The sequence below is a fragment of the Delphinapterus leucas genome, chromosome 2, assembly GCF_059928025.1.
Source record: "Delphinapterus leucas isolate spDelLeu-1000000601 "Yukka" chromosome 2, BTC_Dleu_Yukka2, whole genome shotgun sequence".
NCBI lineage: Eukaryota > Metazoa > Chordata > Mammalia > Artiodactyla > Monodontidae > Delphinapterus > Delphinapterus leucas.
The window spans coordinates 95,763,071-95,779,086 of record NC_143130.1 but is presented as its reverse complement, the minus strand read 5'-3'; the positions used below and the strand labels follow the sequence as shown (position 1 = coordinate 95,779,086).

General features: G+C 40.7%; 1 protein-coding gene across 1 annotated transcript in view; it reads left to right on the top strand.

Moving 5' to 3' along the window:
• Nucleotides 1–16,016, top strand: part of STARD9 (StAR related lipid transfer domain containing 9) — a 125,964-nt gene that overhangs the window by 59,008 nt on the left and 50,940 nt on the right. Inside the window, 5 exon segments of the mRNA XM_089906250.1 lie at nt 68–184; nt 1,681–1,713; nt 1,803–1,864; nt 3,968–4,080; nt 15,127–15,196. Coding sequence (XP_089762376.1) covers nt 68–184; nt 1,681–1,713; nt 1,803–1,864; nt 3,968–4,080; nt 15,127–15,196 — 395 coding nt within the window.

Here is a 16,016-nt window from a genome sequence, read left to right as displayed (position 1 = left end):
AAATAATTTACAAAATGCTGTGGGAAGAAGGACCAGAGTGACATGCTCTCTATTTTTATTGTTATAGGTGTTCCAGGATTTGGGGACTGAAGTACTGTCTGGAGCTGCCAAAGGCTACAACATATGCCTTTTTGCCTATGGGCAGACAGGCTCTGGGAAGACATACACCATGCTGGGCACCCCAGTGAGTATTGGGATTGGAATGCAGTATCTTCCTAAAGCCACAGGAAGCCTGAATCTTGCATTGTCTTTGCCACTGAGAGAGGATGTGAGTTTCATAGTCAGTCAACTTCAGTAAGATTTAATGGGTCCTATTCTATATTAAGAATGCATTTCTTCAGACTCACAGACTTAGAGAACAAATTTATGGTTACCGGGGGGGAAGGGTGGGGTGAGGGATAGTTAGGGAGTTTGGGATTGACATGTACACAGTGCTATATTTAAAATGGATAACCAACAAGGACCTACTGTATAGCACAGGGAACTCTGCTCAGTATTATGTAACAACCTAAATGGGAAAAGAATTTGAAAAAGAATAGATACATGTATATCTATAACTGAATCACTCTGCTGTACACCTGGAACTCACACAATATTGTTAATCAGCTATATAACTTTTTATAAAATAAAAAGTTAAAAAAAAGAATGTTTCTCAGCACTTTAATTGAAAGGTAAACTTTGGATAATTAGCCCCTCTTTATTACACCCTGAAGAATCTTAGAATTTTACAATTCCCTTTGATGACACAGACCTTGTCAGTCCTTCTGAATTTCTCATATCATTTCCAAGTTCATCACCTGTAGCTTTTTAACACCTTTGGTGTAGACAAGTCCCAGACTGAGTGTTAAGTGCTGGCTAAGGCCATGTGGATATGGCGCTATGCGTGTGTTCTATCTGAGTGTTCAGAAAGAAGCAGGAGAACCAGCTACTGGGATGGGAGCTTTCAAAAGTGTGTAGGACTTATGAGAGCCTTCTTTTATCATGGAAAATTGGGAGGGTAGAGTTCCTTAAGAATACCTCTTTGTTTTAGGCTTAGAAGTACCCTGGTGAGATGAACTGGTAGGGCAGGTGACAAATAACACCACACAGGGACATTCTCTAGGACGTTGTTCCTCCTGAAAGATTATCCCTGCTGCCATGGGCCCAGATCATTGCTTACTACGTCCATGTTTAGCCTGATTTTATAGATTTTAAATTAAAAGAAGAAAATTCCCAATAACCCAGGGATGTAAAGCGCTTAACCTGAGTATAAGTTAGCACTGGATCCAAGATGAAAAAAGAAGCCGCTTCTCTCTAAATGTGTGTTTTGAACACCCATGTACTCTAGTCCTCCTGTGTGTGCAGGGTTAGGAGATAGGGTTCTGGGAGGGACCACCATGGTAAAGTGAATTCATCCAAGAATGATGTAACCTTCTCTGCATGAAAGTATGTACCTGGGTTTGCTAGCTTCTTCTCTCTTCCTTCTTACGGCGGTGATCTGCCTCTCATCTGGTACATTCCTCCCATGAGAGTCTCCTGACAGCACTGGCAAATAGAGTCTTCCACATACCGCCGGGGAAACTGCCTGAAGTGAAGAGGCTAGCACAAGGAGCCCATCCCTGCTGAGGGTGGGCCCTGGGTGTTGGGGGGAGAGCATCACCGTGAGTGAACAGTAATGCTTTCTTCTCTTCTGTTCTCCAGGCCTCTGTTGGGCTGACACCACGGATATGTGAGGTATAGACTCTCTTTTGATTGGATCCCCTCAAAGTAGGTCTTCTTTGTACACTCCCTTCAGTGAAACTCCAATCCTCTGGTTTGTGCAGGGTCTCTTTGTCAGGGAGGAAAACTGTGCCCCACTGCCTTCCTCCTGCAGAATAAAAGTAAGGTAAGAACCTGTCTGTCTCTGCGGCCTGAAGTGTTTCTGTTTCCACTCCAGAGCTGTCCTCTCCACTTCCATAGTCTCCCAGAGGAATGGAGAAAAGCCACAGCAGAAATATCTTGCAGTACAAGATGAAAAACTTACTTAGGTTTTAGGTTGTAGGAAACTTAGTTCCTATCCTCAGGCTTAACAAGCTGGCGTCTCCTGTGGACCAGCTTCCCCTGGCTAGCTGGTTTCCTTTCCTTTATTTTCTGTACAGTTTCATACTAGCTTTTGGGATTTCTGTTCCAGCCCCTCCTGGGTTGTTCTCCAGGTCAGTAGTTCCCAAACTCCAGTTCCTAGACCAGTGCTAGGAATAGAACGTCACCCCAACATGACGTTTTAACCAGTCTGAACTGTAAATGTTGGCGGAAGGTTACCAATTGCCCTTAATTCTCTGTATTCTTTTTTGCTTTTGTTTTTGGTGTTCAATGTCCTTGTTTAAAAACATGAGACAGGGCTTTCCTGGTGGCGCAGTGGTTGAGAGTCCGCCTGCCGATGCGGGGTATGCGGGTTCGTGCCCCGGTCCAGGAGGATCCCGCGTGCCGCAGAGCGGCTGGGCCCGTGGGCCATGGCCGCTGGGCCTGCGCGTCTGGAGCCTGTGCTCCGCAACGGGAGAGGCCACAGCGGTCAAAGGCCCGCGTACCGCAAAAAAAAAAAACAAAAAAAAAAACGAGACATAATTCACATACCATAAAATTCACACTTTTAAAGAATATATTTCAATGATTTTTTTTTTTTATATTTACAAGGTTGTTCAACCATCATCACTATCTAATTACATAACATTTTCATTACCCTAAAAAGAATAACTGTCTGTCTGGGGTTTTTCTGTTTTGTTTTTTATAAATTTATTTATTTACTTATTTATTTTTGGCTGCGTTGGGTCTTTGTTGCTGTGTGCGGTCTTTCTCTAGTTGCAGCGAGCAGGGGCTACTCTTCATTGCAGTGCACGAGCTTCTCATTGCGGTGGCTTCTCATTGCGGAGCACGGGCTCTAGGTGCGCAGGCTTCAGTAGTTGTGGCTCGTGGGCTCTAGAGCACAGGCTCAGTAGTTGCTCCGCGGCATGTGGGATCTTCCCGGACCAGGGCTTGAACCCGTGTCCCCTGTATTGGCAGACAGATTCTTAACCGCTGCGCCACCAGGGAAGCCCAACTATATGTTTTTAAAATTAAATGATTGTGAACACTATTTTTACATTTTTTAAGTTTATAAAGTAAAAATTTGCAAACCTCTATGTGTATAAACATATACATATATGTTAGGTGTTCTGTAGTCCATGAAATCTGGGAACCACTATTCTAAGAGATATCTGGAGTTCCTGTGTCCAAATATGAGAAGACTAAGGAGAAAAATTTAATAAGAAGAGTGTGCAGAGAGCAGCTTTGAACTGGAGCCTTTTTTTCTGACTGCTGGCTCCACAGGCAAGCATCTGTGTTCCAGTGAGGAAGACCTTTCTGTGAGAAGTCTGCTTTCTTATTTAACAAAATATTTACTGATTTTAATTAAGAATTGTAGCTGTGTTATTATTTTAAAAAGGCATAAAATGCCAGTAGATACCAATAAGACAGCATATCTTAAACAGAATCCCAGTGTATAAGACAGGTAAAATGAGAATTCTGCTACTTAAATTAGGGGTGGGGAGCAGACCCTTCTCACTTAGCTTCCCATGTTGCTCAGCATGGCCCTTGAGATGCCTTCAGTGAATAATAGAGCTCAAAGATCACATTTGAAAACCACTTCAAGAAACATGCTTGTAGACTCTATGCTATGGGGGCCTGATCGAGGCACAGGCTGGTGGCAGCCTAAACCCATGGCTGAAATAGCCTCTTGAAGGCTAAACTTGAATCAGCACTGACACTGTAAACCTGAAACTGTGGAGTAATGACAGCCAATGCTCAAAACCCTATTGTACACATGCAGAACGAGACTCAAGGGGGAAACCTGGCGTGACCAAGGTCTTAGACTGTCAGAGGTAGAACTAGAACTAGGACCTTCTGATTCTTGGCTTAGTGTTTTTCCCACATTTTTTCAAGATCTAATTATATGCCTTTTTCTACATGTCTCTAGCTTCCTGGAAATCTATAATGAACGAGTGCGGGATCTGCTGAAACAGTCTGATCAAAAAAAGACCTATAATCTGCGGGTCAGGGAGCACCCAGAGATGGGGCCCTATGTACAAGGTGAGCCACTGTGGTCCTGGAGGTCTGAGACTAAACTGAAGCCTAGGAAGCTCTCCTGACGGTTGCTGATTCATTCAACAAACGTATAATGAATACTTACTATATGCCAGCTACTGGTATTAGATGCCAAATAGGTACCAATAAGTAGAAAAGGCAGTCTTGCCCTCCCAGGCAAAGTTATACTCTTGTGGGGGTGAGTCAGAAAACAAGCACTACTTACAGTTGTAATAAAGGCTAATAAAAAGATAAATAGATACAGTGATGGCAAAGAACACTGGGTGGTGTAGGCAACCCATCTGCATAGTGTGGTCAGGAAAGCTTCCCTGAGGAGGTAACATTTTAAGCTGAACCTGGAGTGGATACAGGAGCCAGTTGTGTGAAGAATGGCGTAGCAAGAGGAAGAGTGTTTCAGGTTGAGGGAGCGGCATGGGCTAGAGCCCTGAGTGAAGGGCTTGATGGTGTCAAGGGGGCCAGTGTGTCTAAAGCATGGGGAGTGAGGGGGAAGGTGACATGGAATAGGGCTGGGTCTGTGGTGCCAGGTCCAGCAGGGCTGGGACTGATTCCCAGGTCATCCAGTCTCCTTTTCGGGGCACTTTCTGTTCCAGTGGTGGTGATAGTCAGGGACAAGGGGAGATGTCAGACAAGGAGCAGGGTCTACTTGCTGCTTCCTCATCAAGCACTGATACTTGGTGTTTGGTTCCATCTGTCTTATTCCATTAGGCTGAATCTTGCTATTAAGTAGAAACTGTTGGGTTCTTTTGTGGGGGAAGCTTATTTAAATCTTGACAAGGAGAGGGACATGAAAGATCAAGAGCTGGTCTCTTCTCTGATCAGGGCATGGCTAATGGCTGACTCAGTAGGTGTGCCAGTCACTGATTCTGCTGAGCCTTTTCCCAAATGTTCCATTGTAATTGGCAGCCTGGAAGCAATGATGAAAATACTGTTTACTTTGCTAGGAGCCAGTTGGAGATTCCTCTGTAAAACTCTGTGGATATATATTTCTGTGTAAAACAGTAATTTGAAGGCAGACCATGAGTGGATGCAGTAGTGCCACAGTTACTCATATTTTAATTTATTTTTATCTTAATGTGCTTTTTGGGTGTGGGGGGCGGGTAGGGGGAGTAACTAGAGGAGACCTCAGATGTAGTCCCGATGTCTTCGTTGCACAGAAGATGAAATGAAGTCTGGAAGAAGTTAAGGGATGTTCCCAAAGTTGCACAGCCGGTTGGGGCAGGGTTGGAACTGGGAACCTTTTCTAGGACTGGAAGAGAAGAATGGGACAGAATCCTGTACATGGAGGAGACCTATGATCATAGGTTCTTTGATTGGCATAGTACCTGAAACCCTGAGAATTCACGCAGGGTGGTACAGCTTGGGTCATATACCCAGCAACAGGATCAGACTTAAATCTCAGGGCTCTTTTGGATACCTTCATGAGTGAACCCTTGTGGAGAGGAAGGATGCTTGGTAAGAAATAATTCTAAACCAGCAAAAAGTCTCTTAGGTCCTTTGGGTTACATGTTTCTTAAAGTTGGTCTGGACTTTCTCAAATCATTACAAATACAGGTGGACATTTCTCTTATTTCCTAGTAAAGGAGCCATGAGCTCACATAGTATAGAGTCAGCCTTGGAAGCCGAGACCCTAAATAGTCACTCTGAACTTATTCCCATTACTACCCTCTGATGGCATTACAGCAACCTTTTTATTTTTAAAAATGTTTGCTTTCTTTATTCATTTAGTATTTATATTACCTGCCAGTCTGTCTGTCTATCTGTCTCTATCTTCGGCTCATATATTCTGTGAATACGATTCCAAAGCAGAAAGTGGTTTCTGCTTTGAAACCAATTCTGCAGGAATTTATTGAGTACTTGCTGGATGCCTATACTATTCAGGTTGCCATGGGGAAATATGAAAGATACAAGGCCTTTAAAGAACTTGTAGTTCCAGTTTAGAACTATAAGCCTGAACTTGATAGCTGCCTAAATCCAAGAAAAGAAAAGGGGTAGCCTCTTACTTTTCATTAAAGTTTATGAATTAGATGACAGATTAAGTTGAAATCTGAAATGTACAGGGCCCTGCCCAAAGCACACGTAAAAGTCCAATGGTTACAGGGTCTAAAGTGATATTTAAGTGAGACAAAGACACTATCATATTTTTGCTTTGGTCTTTATCTTAATATACAGGGATGGGTACAAAGCAGGAGGTTGTTGGAAGAGGGTAGTTGGGACTCTGAAAAAAATTATTTTGTATTTTCTTTATACTCATTCTGCACATAACAGGAGTATTTTTGTGTGTTTGTTTTTTTAATTCTTACACCTTTTTTTCCTTGCCTTTCTACACTGACTAGGACCTCTAGTACCATATGAAATAAGAGTGGTAACAGTATTTAGTTTTGTTCCCAGGGGAAAGCTTCAACATTTTACTATGGTGTTTGCAGTAGCATTTGTTGTTAATAGATATTCTTTATCACACACTTCTCAAACTATCTGTGAGGAAGGACCGGTTTTTAAAAAAATTTCCAATCCATGGCAAACAAATACTTTGATAAAATAAAGATGAATTACTAGAAAAAAAAGAAAAAGACATCTTAGTTATAAGCCCAAATTCTTCTTTATTAGATTCAAAAGATATAAAATTTGTAATATTGTTGTAAAGGTTTCTGTACCTGTCTCATCGCACATCAGTAACTGTTTGAGAACTGGCTCCAGTCTGTGCAGCAGCTTTGAGAAGCACTGCCTTAGCAGGTTAAGGGAATTCTCTTTTTTATCTTAGTTTTCTAAGAGTTTTTATTTTTATTTTATTTTATTTTATTTTTTTTTTTGGTACTCAGGCCTCTCACTGTTGTGGCCTCTCCCATTGCGGAGCACAGGCTCCGGACGTGCAGGCTCAGCAGCCATGGCTCACAGGTCCAGCCGCTCCACGGCATGTGGGATCTTCCTGGACCGGGGCACGAACCCGTGTCCCCTGCATCGGCAGGCGGACTCTCAACCACTGCGCCACCAGGGAAGCCCAAGAGTTTTTATTTTTTAATTTTGAAACAAACTTTTGAAAAAGTTGCAAATATAGTATAAAGAACATTTTTTTATTTTTACATTTTTAAAATTTTTGGCTGCATTGGGTCTTCGTTGCTGTGCGCGGGCTTTCTCTAGTTGTGGCGAGTGGGGGCTACTCTTTGTCGCGGTGCACGGGCTTCTCACTGCGGTGGCTTCTCTTGTTGCGGAGCATGGGCTCTAGGCGTGCACACTTCAGTAGTTGTGGCACGAGGGTTCAGTAGTTGTGGCTCGCAGGCTCTCGAGCGCAGGCTCAGCAGTTGTGGCGCATGGGCTTAGTTGCTCCGCGGCATGTGGGATCTTCCCTGACCAGGGTTCGAACCCATGTTCCCTGCATTGGCAGGTGGATTCTTAAGCACTGCGCCACCAGGGTAGTCCCTAAAGAACTTTTTTACTTGAACCATTTGAGAGTAAATTGCCAACCTAATGACCCTTACCCCCTGATTATTTTAGGGTGTTTTTCTTTCAAACAAGAATGTTCTCCTGTATAGTTACAACACAACCATCCAAATCAGGAAATTAACTTTGATGCATTACTACCATCTGATCCTTAGAACCCATTTAAGTTTCACTAATTGTCCCAGTAATTGTCCATTTGAGAGTTAAGGGTTGCCTTTGGTTAGGGTGTCTCTCTAGTGTTCTCCAGTCTGGAAGGCTCCTTGGTCTCTCTTGACTGTCATGAACTTGATACCATTAAGTGGTGCACAATTTTGATATGTCCCATTACTCATATTTTTAATTTCCTCACTTAAGGTCATATCTGCCAGGCTTCTTCACTCTGAAATTGCTGTTTCCCTTTTGTAATCAACAAGTGTTTTTTGTGGGTGCGGTCCTGTGAAACCATGTGTGTGTCCTATCCTCATCTGACTTTCAGTTTATTTATTAATTTATTTATGTTGGCATAGACTCATGGTTTCTTATTTTATTGAATGAGTCGCCTTCTGTTACTACTATTTTTTATTTTGATGCTCCAATTATTCCAGATTTAGCCAATGGAATCCACTTCAGGTGTGTTCCTGTGACATTTTGGCATATCACCATCATTCTTTGAGCACTTCCTTGCTTTCTGACAGGAGATGTTCGAGGTTCATCTGCTTTCCCTGCCTCAGTCTTTGAATCAGCCGTTTCTCCCAGGAGCCCTGGTTCTTCTTTTTTTTTTTTTTTTTTTATTTGTAGTATAGTTGATTTACAATGTTGTGTTAATTTCTGCTGTACAGCAAAGTGCTTCAGCTATACGTATATATACATTCTTTTTTTAATATTCTTTTCCATTTTGGTTTATCTCAGGATATTGAATATAGTTCCCTGTGCTAGACAGTAGGACCTTGTTGTTTATCCATTCTATATGTAATCTGGTCCTTTTTATTGGAGAAAAGTTTTTGGAAGCCAAGATCTAAGTGCTAGGTATGCTCATTGCTTTTGAGATGCTGCAACTCCTAGTCCTTCTGAGTGGACGGAGCTAATATATGTTCACACCAGTACTTCCAACTGCAGTCCGACACAGCAGGGTTCATTCTGGATTTCTCCCTTTCCAGATTTGTAATTCCTTTATCCAAAGGTGGAAATGCTTCTTTGATCGCTCCCTCCACCCCCATGTGTAATTAGTCTCGTCATTGCTCTCCTCTTTCTTATGTGGATGCCCGCCTCACCTGGCTGTGCCTCTCACCACAGGAAGCCATGCTCACCATGCCTGCATTCTAGCCCTCCGTGCAGGGCTGCCTTTCCCCACCCCTCGCTGTGCAGGTACCTTCCATACCCCTCTTGGCCTTGGTATTCTTTTGCTGGGCCACCTCCTCACGCCAACTTAGAAATCTTGTTCCGCTGCCAGTCCCTCTGTGGGGATGCCTTTCTCTCCTTGTTGGGCCTCTGACTTCTCACGGCAGGCTGCCCCCACACATGGGTAGCCTGCTCACCTTCCCCGGGCTCCCATGCCCTGCACTGGGCTGCCTCCGTGGGGACACTCTGCTCAGCCCGCCAGGCTCTGACTTTCTGTGCTGGGCTGCCACCCATGTCATCCCCTCCTCACCCCACTCTCACGCCAGGCCTCCCCTCTGCGGGGACGCCCTCCTTATTCTTCTCAGGCTCTTCACCCTGACGTGGTTGCCTGCATTGCTCTGCTCCATGTTAAGGACTTTAGGACTAAATTGTTCACGAAATGGAAATGGAAGGGGTTCTAGGAATTTTTAAAAAAACAAACAGCTATTGAATTTTTTAAAAATATTTATTTATTTATTTATTTTGGCTGCGTCAGGTCTTAGTTGTGGCATGCAGGATCTTCTGTTGCAGCAGCCGGGCTCTTTGTTGTGGTGCATGGGCTTCTCTCTAGTTGTGGCACGTGGGCTCCAGAGCGCCCGCGGGCTCAGTAGTTGCAGCACGTGAGCTCCAGAGCACGTGGGCTCTGTGGTTGCAGCATGCAGGCTCTCTAGTTGTGGCACGTGGGCTCAGTAGTTGCAGCACACAGACTTAGTTGCCCCGCGGCATGTGGGATCTTAGTTCCCTGACCAGGGATTGAACCCCCGTCCCCTGCATTGGAAGGCAGATTCTTAACCACTGGACCACCAGGGAAGTCCCTGAATTTTTTTTTAATATTTGCTTTATATATGCTTGTCTATATTGTATGATTTGTGTCCTTTCTCCTGTTAATAAGGTGAATTACACTGATTTTTGAATGCTATAGCAGTCTTGCATTCCTAGCATAGACCCAAGTTACCTGTGATATATTTTCCTTTGTATATATTGCGGAATTCGGATTTCCAGTGTTTTGTTGGGAGTTGTTGCATGTATGTTCAAGAGTGAAATTCTCCTCTAATCATCGTCTTCCTTGTCCTGTTTTTCTTCCTCTTCCTCTTCTCTTCTTTATCCTTCTCTGATTCTCCATTTTCCTTCATCAGGGTTAAGTGTAAAGGTTATGTTTGTTTCCTAAAATGAGTTGAGAGATGCTGCCTCTTTCTATTTTCTGAAAGACTTCTTGTAAGATTGGGGTTATTCCTCCTTAAATATTTGGTGGAATTTGCTGGCAAAGCCTTCTGAGTCTGGAGGATTTTTTGATGAGAAGGTTTAAGGTTATAGATTTGATTTCTTTCAAATATTCTATTTTTTATTGCACCAAATTTTGGTAAATTGTATTTTTCTAAAAAATCCACTTCCTCTAAATGTAAGACATGTACCTGCATAAAGAGTAATATCCTCTTACGCTTTATGTGTAAGATGACTCTTTAAATGTAGGATCTCTTTTTTCATTCCTAACTGGTTATCTATCCCTTGTCTCTTTTTTCTTGTTCAATTTAAGGACTTATTAATTTTGTCTTTTCAAAAAATCAACTTTTGGTTTTGTGGCTTCCCTCCACTGTAAGTTTATTTTGTATTTATTAATTTCTGTTCATATTTTGTTATTTTATTCATCCTTTCCTTGAGTCTAATTTGCTGATTTTTTTAACCTTGTAAGTAGATGCTTAGCTTGTCGATTTTCATCCTTTTTTCTTTCCTAATATATTTATTTACAGCTATAAATTTTTCTGTAAATATAACTTTAGCTGCACTGCACACATTTTAATGTGTAGTATTTTTATCATTATTTAGTTTAAAATTGTATGTAATTTTCATAATTTCTTTTTTGACCCATGGGTTATTTAGAATTGCATTTCTTAATTTTCAAATATTTGGAGATTTTATAGTTCTATTTTATTATAGGTATCTAGTTTAATAGAATGGCATTCAAAGAACACTCTCTATATGATTTCATTTAAAAAATATATATGTATAACAATTTGGTTTGTGGCCTAGCATATGGCTAAGTTTTGTAAATTTTCCACGTGTTCTTAAAAATAATTATGCAGTAGTTGGGTATAGCATTTATATAATACTATTTGTCAAGTTTGTTATTTGCGTTGCTTAAATCTTCTATAACCCTATTGATTTTTTTTTGCTTGTTTTATGAGATAATAAGAAAGGCTAGTTAAAATTTCCTGTTATGACTATGAATGTCTTTTTCTCCTTTTAATCCCAGCAATTTTTGTTTTATATATTTTGAGACTTTATTATTATGTACATACAAAATTAGAATTATTAAATCTTCTTGATGAATGCTTCTATCGTTTTGAAGGATCCCTCTTTATCTCTAATAATGCTTTGCCGTGACGTCTACTCTACTTTGTCAGGAATTACTATAACTACTGTAGCTTTCTTTTGGTTAGTGTTGGCATTTTAATCTTTTTTATACTTTCTCCCTTTCTATAGCCATATGTTTTAGATGTGTTTTTTTTTTTTTTAAATAAAATATTTGGCTTTTGCTTTGTTTTATCTAGCATCACAATTTTGGTCTTGTAATTTGAGCATACTTCAAGCATATTTTGGTCTGTTTATTTTTAATATAATTATTAATTTTATTTGGGTTTAATTCTGTTACATTGTGTTTTCTCTTTACATTGTGTTATGTTCCTTTTTCTCTACTTTCATGATTTTTGAGTTGGTTAATTTTTAAAATTATCCCATATTTCTCCTCTTTTAGCTTACTGTTTACACATTGTCTTATTATTATTTTAGTAGTCATTGTAGAGATTACAGCATGGGTCATTGACTTATCAAAGTCTAATATTGTGGTCTAAACTTTTTTTTAAATCTCCTGCCTTCTGTCTGGTATTTTCCTTCAGCTAAAAAATAATCTTTAGTATTTCCTCTAGTGTGAGTCTGCTGTTTACAAATTCTCTTGGTTTTCAGTTGATTGAAAATAACTTTATTTCTTCTTTATTCTTAAAGGAGAAGTTCACTAAGTGTAGAATTTTAAGTTGGTGGTTATTTTCTTTCAGCAATTAAAAATTATTCCACTGACTTCTGCCTTCCATTGTTTCTGTTGAGATGTTATCTTAATAATTCCTTTAAGGTTTTTCTCTTTGTCTTTGGCTTTTAACGGTTTAGCATGAAGTGCCGAGGGATAGATTTTTTTTTTTTTTATTGTGTCAGGCTTCCTGAATCTGTGGTTTTATATCTTTTTTTGCAGACATTTCTAAGCCATTACTTCTAACATTGCTTTTACCCCACTCTCTCCTTTTGGAGCTCCAATTACAGGTGTGTTATATATACTTTATGATTCTTACCCTCTCTTATATAATGCTTTGTATCTTTTGGCTCTCTGTGCTTTATTTTGGTTGTATGTTTCTGACATATGTTCCTGTTCACTAATTGTTTTTTTTACTTTTTTATAAATTTATTTTATTTATTTATTTATTTTTGGCTGCATTGGGTCTTCGTTGCTGCGCATGGGCTTTCTCTAGTTGCAGCGAGCGGGTGCTACTCTTGGTTGCAGTGTGCGGGCTTCTTGTTGCAGTGGCTTCTCTTGTTGCGGAGCACGGGCTCTAAGTGTGCGGGCTTCAGTAGTTGTGGCACGTGGGCTCAGTAGTTCTGGCTCGCGGGCTCTAGAGCGCAGGCTCAGTAGTTGTGGCACATGGGCTTAGTTGCTCCACGGCATGTGGGATCTTCCCGGACCAGGGCTCGAACCTGTGTCCCCTGCGTTGGCAGGCAGGTTCTTAACCACTTCACCACCAGGGAAGCCCTCACTAATTGTTTTTTAAGCTATGTCTAACCTGCTGTTAAACTTAGATACTGAGTTCTTTTTTTCACTTACAGTAGTTCTTACTTCCCAAATCTACATTTGATCTTTTTATTATAGTTTCCAATTTTCTCTGAGATTTTATAATCTTGTCTTTAGCCCCTTGAAAATAGTAAGCACAGTTACTTTAAAGTTACTGTAACTCCAGTATTTGGATCTTTCTTAGGTCTCTTTCTATTCCCTATTATTTTTGCTGGTTTTCATTTATGTTGTCAGGTCTACTTATGTGTCTGGTTTGTTATAATTTTGTGCCAGACAGTATTTGCTAAATTGCTTATAGAAGTCATTTGTAAGTCTAGAACAGTGATATCTGCCAGTACAGAAGACTTTTATTTATTTGTGCCAGGTTCCTGCACACATTAGTGATTCAGAATCACATCAGTCCAATTTAAGGACTGAGAATGTTCAAGGCTGAGCTGTAATCCCTTCAGAGGCTATTTACTTCTAATTCAACCTTATTCCTGTGTTTTAACCCTTTGGGTTTCCAACCCAAAGAGGTGGGGTGCCATAGGGCCCACTCCAGGTGGGCTGTGGACTGCAGTCTGTGTCTCCCTAGACCTGTGAGTTTGTCAAGAGAACTGCTGTCAGCCACTTCTCAAGGTTTGGCAAATGCTCTCAGAGGAGAAGTGTCCCCAAATGCCGGCTTTATCTCTCTGGACTTCCATCCTCCCCCAGTATATAGCCTGGAAATTTTTCACTGTCTCATCATCCCTCTGTGCCTTCACACTGATATCTTTTATATTTTGTCCAGCTGTTTCTAATAGTCTTTAGAAGGGTTGGTTTATATTATGTAATTTGCCATTACAGAAAGCAGAAGGTCTCTATCCTTGGTTATTTTTTTATTTTTATTTTTTTGGCTGCGCCGGGTCTTAGTTGCAGCACACAGGATCTTTGTTGAGGCATGCAGGGTCTTTTAGTTGCAGCATGTGGACTTCTTAGTTGTGACATGCAGACTTCTTAGTTGCGGCATACGAACTCTTGGTTGCGGCATGCATGTGGGATCTAGTTCCCTGACCAAGGATCAAACCCGCACAGAGTCTTACCCACTGAACCACCAGGAAAGTCCCTATCTTTGGTTAAATTTTTAAAATTCTTTTTATTATAGAGAATTTTGAACATTTTGAACAAAAATAGACTAGTATAATGTACCCCCATTTCACAGTAACCCATAACCCAATAACCCTTTGCAAATTCTGCCCTGTCCACATTCCTGTCCACATTCTATATTATTCTGAGGCAAATTCCAGATGTCACATCAATTCATCTATAAATATTTTAGTATGTAGCCCTAAAAGATAAGGTATGTCTTTTTAAAAAATCATACCCAAAACTATTATCACATCTAAATAATAGTAATAATTCCTTAACATAAAAAAATCCAGGGCTTCCCTGGTGGTGCAGTGGTTAAGAGTCCGCCTGCCGGTGCAGGGGACGTGGGTTCGTGCCCCAGTCCGGGAAGATCCCACATGCCACGGAGCGGCTGGGCCCGTGAGCCATGGCCGCTGAGCCTGCGCGTCCGGAGCCTGTGCTCCACAACAGGAGAGGCCACAACAGTGAGAGGCCTGCGTACCGCAAAAAAAAAAAAAAAAAAAAAAATCCAGTCAATGTTCAAGTAACTGCTAATTTTTAGTGTAAGTGTATTCAGCTCATCAGCCCATAAATTTACTTTGGTTCCTGAATCTCTAATACAGAGATTCTCTAGCACAGTTGTGAAGGCCTTTTTTGACTTGGTGGGTAACCAGCCATAAAGATTTACTTTCATGCCCTTAAGCTCTCTTTACCTATCTAAAGCCTGCCCATTCTACAGTGGCTAAATTCAAGTCTCACTTCCCCCATGGAGCTTTCCCTGACCACTCCTCTGATCTCCTCAACATTTATTATCTTTCTAGTCCTGTGGCACTTGGCCATATTATCTTGTATCATAAAACTTCTCATGATTGTAAACTGTGGGAGGATAAGGACATGTGTACTGTATGGTTTGTATGTCAAACCGAGTCCACCATTTTGTGGGGCACGTAGCCCTTGTCTGCCTCAGGAATTTTGTGAGGGCCAAATGAGGTAATTTATGAGAACTTTTCTTATAACCTATATAGCAAAATTGTAAGGAATTGTTATTGCTATTCTTTTCATTGTTGTTAGCATAACTGCTACATGAATTCTAGACTATAATGTCTGTGTGGGCCTATGTTCCCAGAGAGACTGTCACAATGCCTGACAGTAGGCTTCCAATAAATATTTGTTGACTTAATTTATTATCTGAATTAAGTTGTTCCCTCATTCTTGTCTGTCAACTGATATGAAATAGGATGATAAATTTAATTACCTACAGGAAAAGGTTAAACTTTGCCAAAAAATTTTAATTTCTTTTTTCCTCCTTACAAATTGGATAGGTTTATCTCAACACGTAGTTACCAGCTATAAGCAAGTAATTCAGCTCTTGGAGGAGGGAATAGCAAACAGGTAACAGGTTTGTTTGTCCTTGTCATTCTTTCAGTCTCATTCTTATTTTCTGTGTTGTCATCCCCCTTCACAGTGTATATTCTCTCTGCAGCTCCCCACATCCACGATCAGCAGGCCTTTCTCAGAACAGAAGTGTACCCAGTGTAGGGGGCAGTGGCTGAGATTAGTGCTCTTCTCACTAGTGGTGAAGCTGGAGTTTGTTTTGGGTATAATAATATTAGGCAGTAAGCCCAGAGTATTACTCTATGCTTTGTCTTATAATACACAACTTCTGCTGTTTTTCATCAAAGAACAGATTCTTGCCTGCACTGTCCTCTCCTTGATAGAGGTGATATACTTTAATATAGCTTATATATAGTTTAAAATGTTTCAGAAAACCATTTTTCTTCTAGTTTTGCATACTGTAAAGGTTACTCAAAAAAAGACTGTTTTGAATCTGCTATGAAATACTATTGACTCTCCTGAAACCTATTGTAAATTGTGATAATACTCTATTTTTAGTTACTATGAAATACCCAGAATGTTATTTTACACCCCCAAAATAGCCTTTTTTACCTGAAAAAAAATTGGGGGAATTTAGAGTCTTCTACGTACCCTATTAATAACACGTCTGAGTTAATTGAACATAAAGGAAGAAATTTAAATTTCACATTCTATTCCTTGGCTTTCATGGAACTATTCTGGAGACACTTGCTTCATGTCTTCAGGGTACCCTGAGCTCCTTGATCTTTAAGTGTCAGGCCTCACCTTGTCCTTCTTATCCTTGAATAAATCAGCCTCTAGGTTTTGACTCGTTTCTTCAATTCTGTAACTCCTCTGA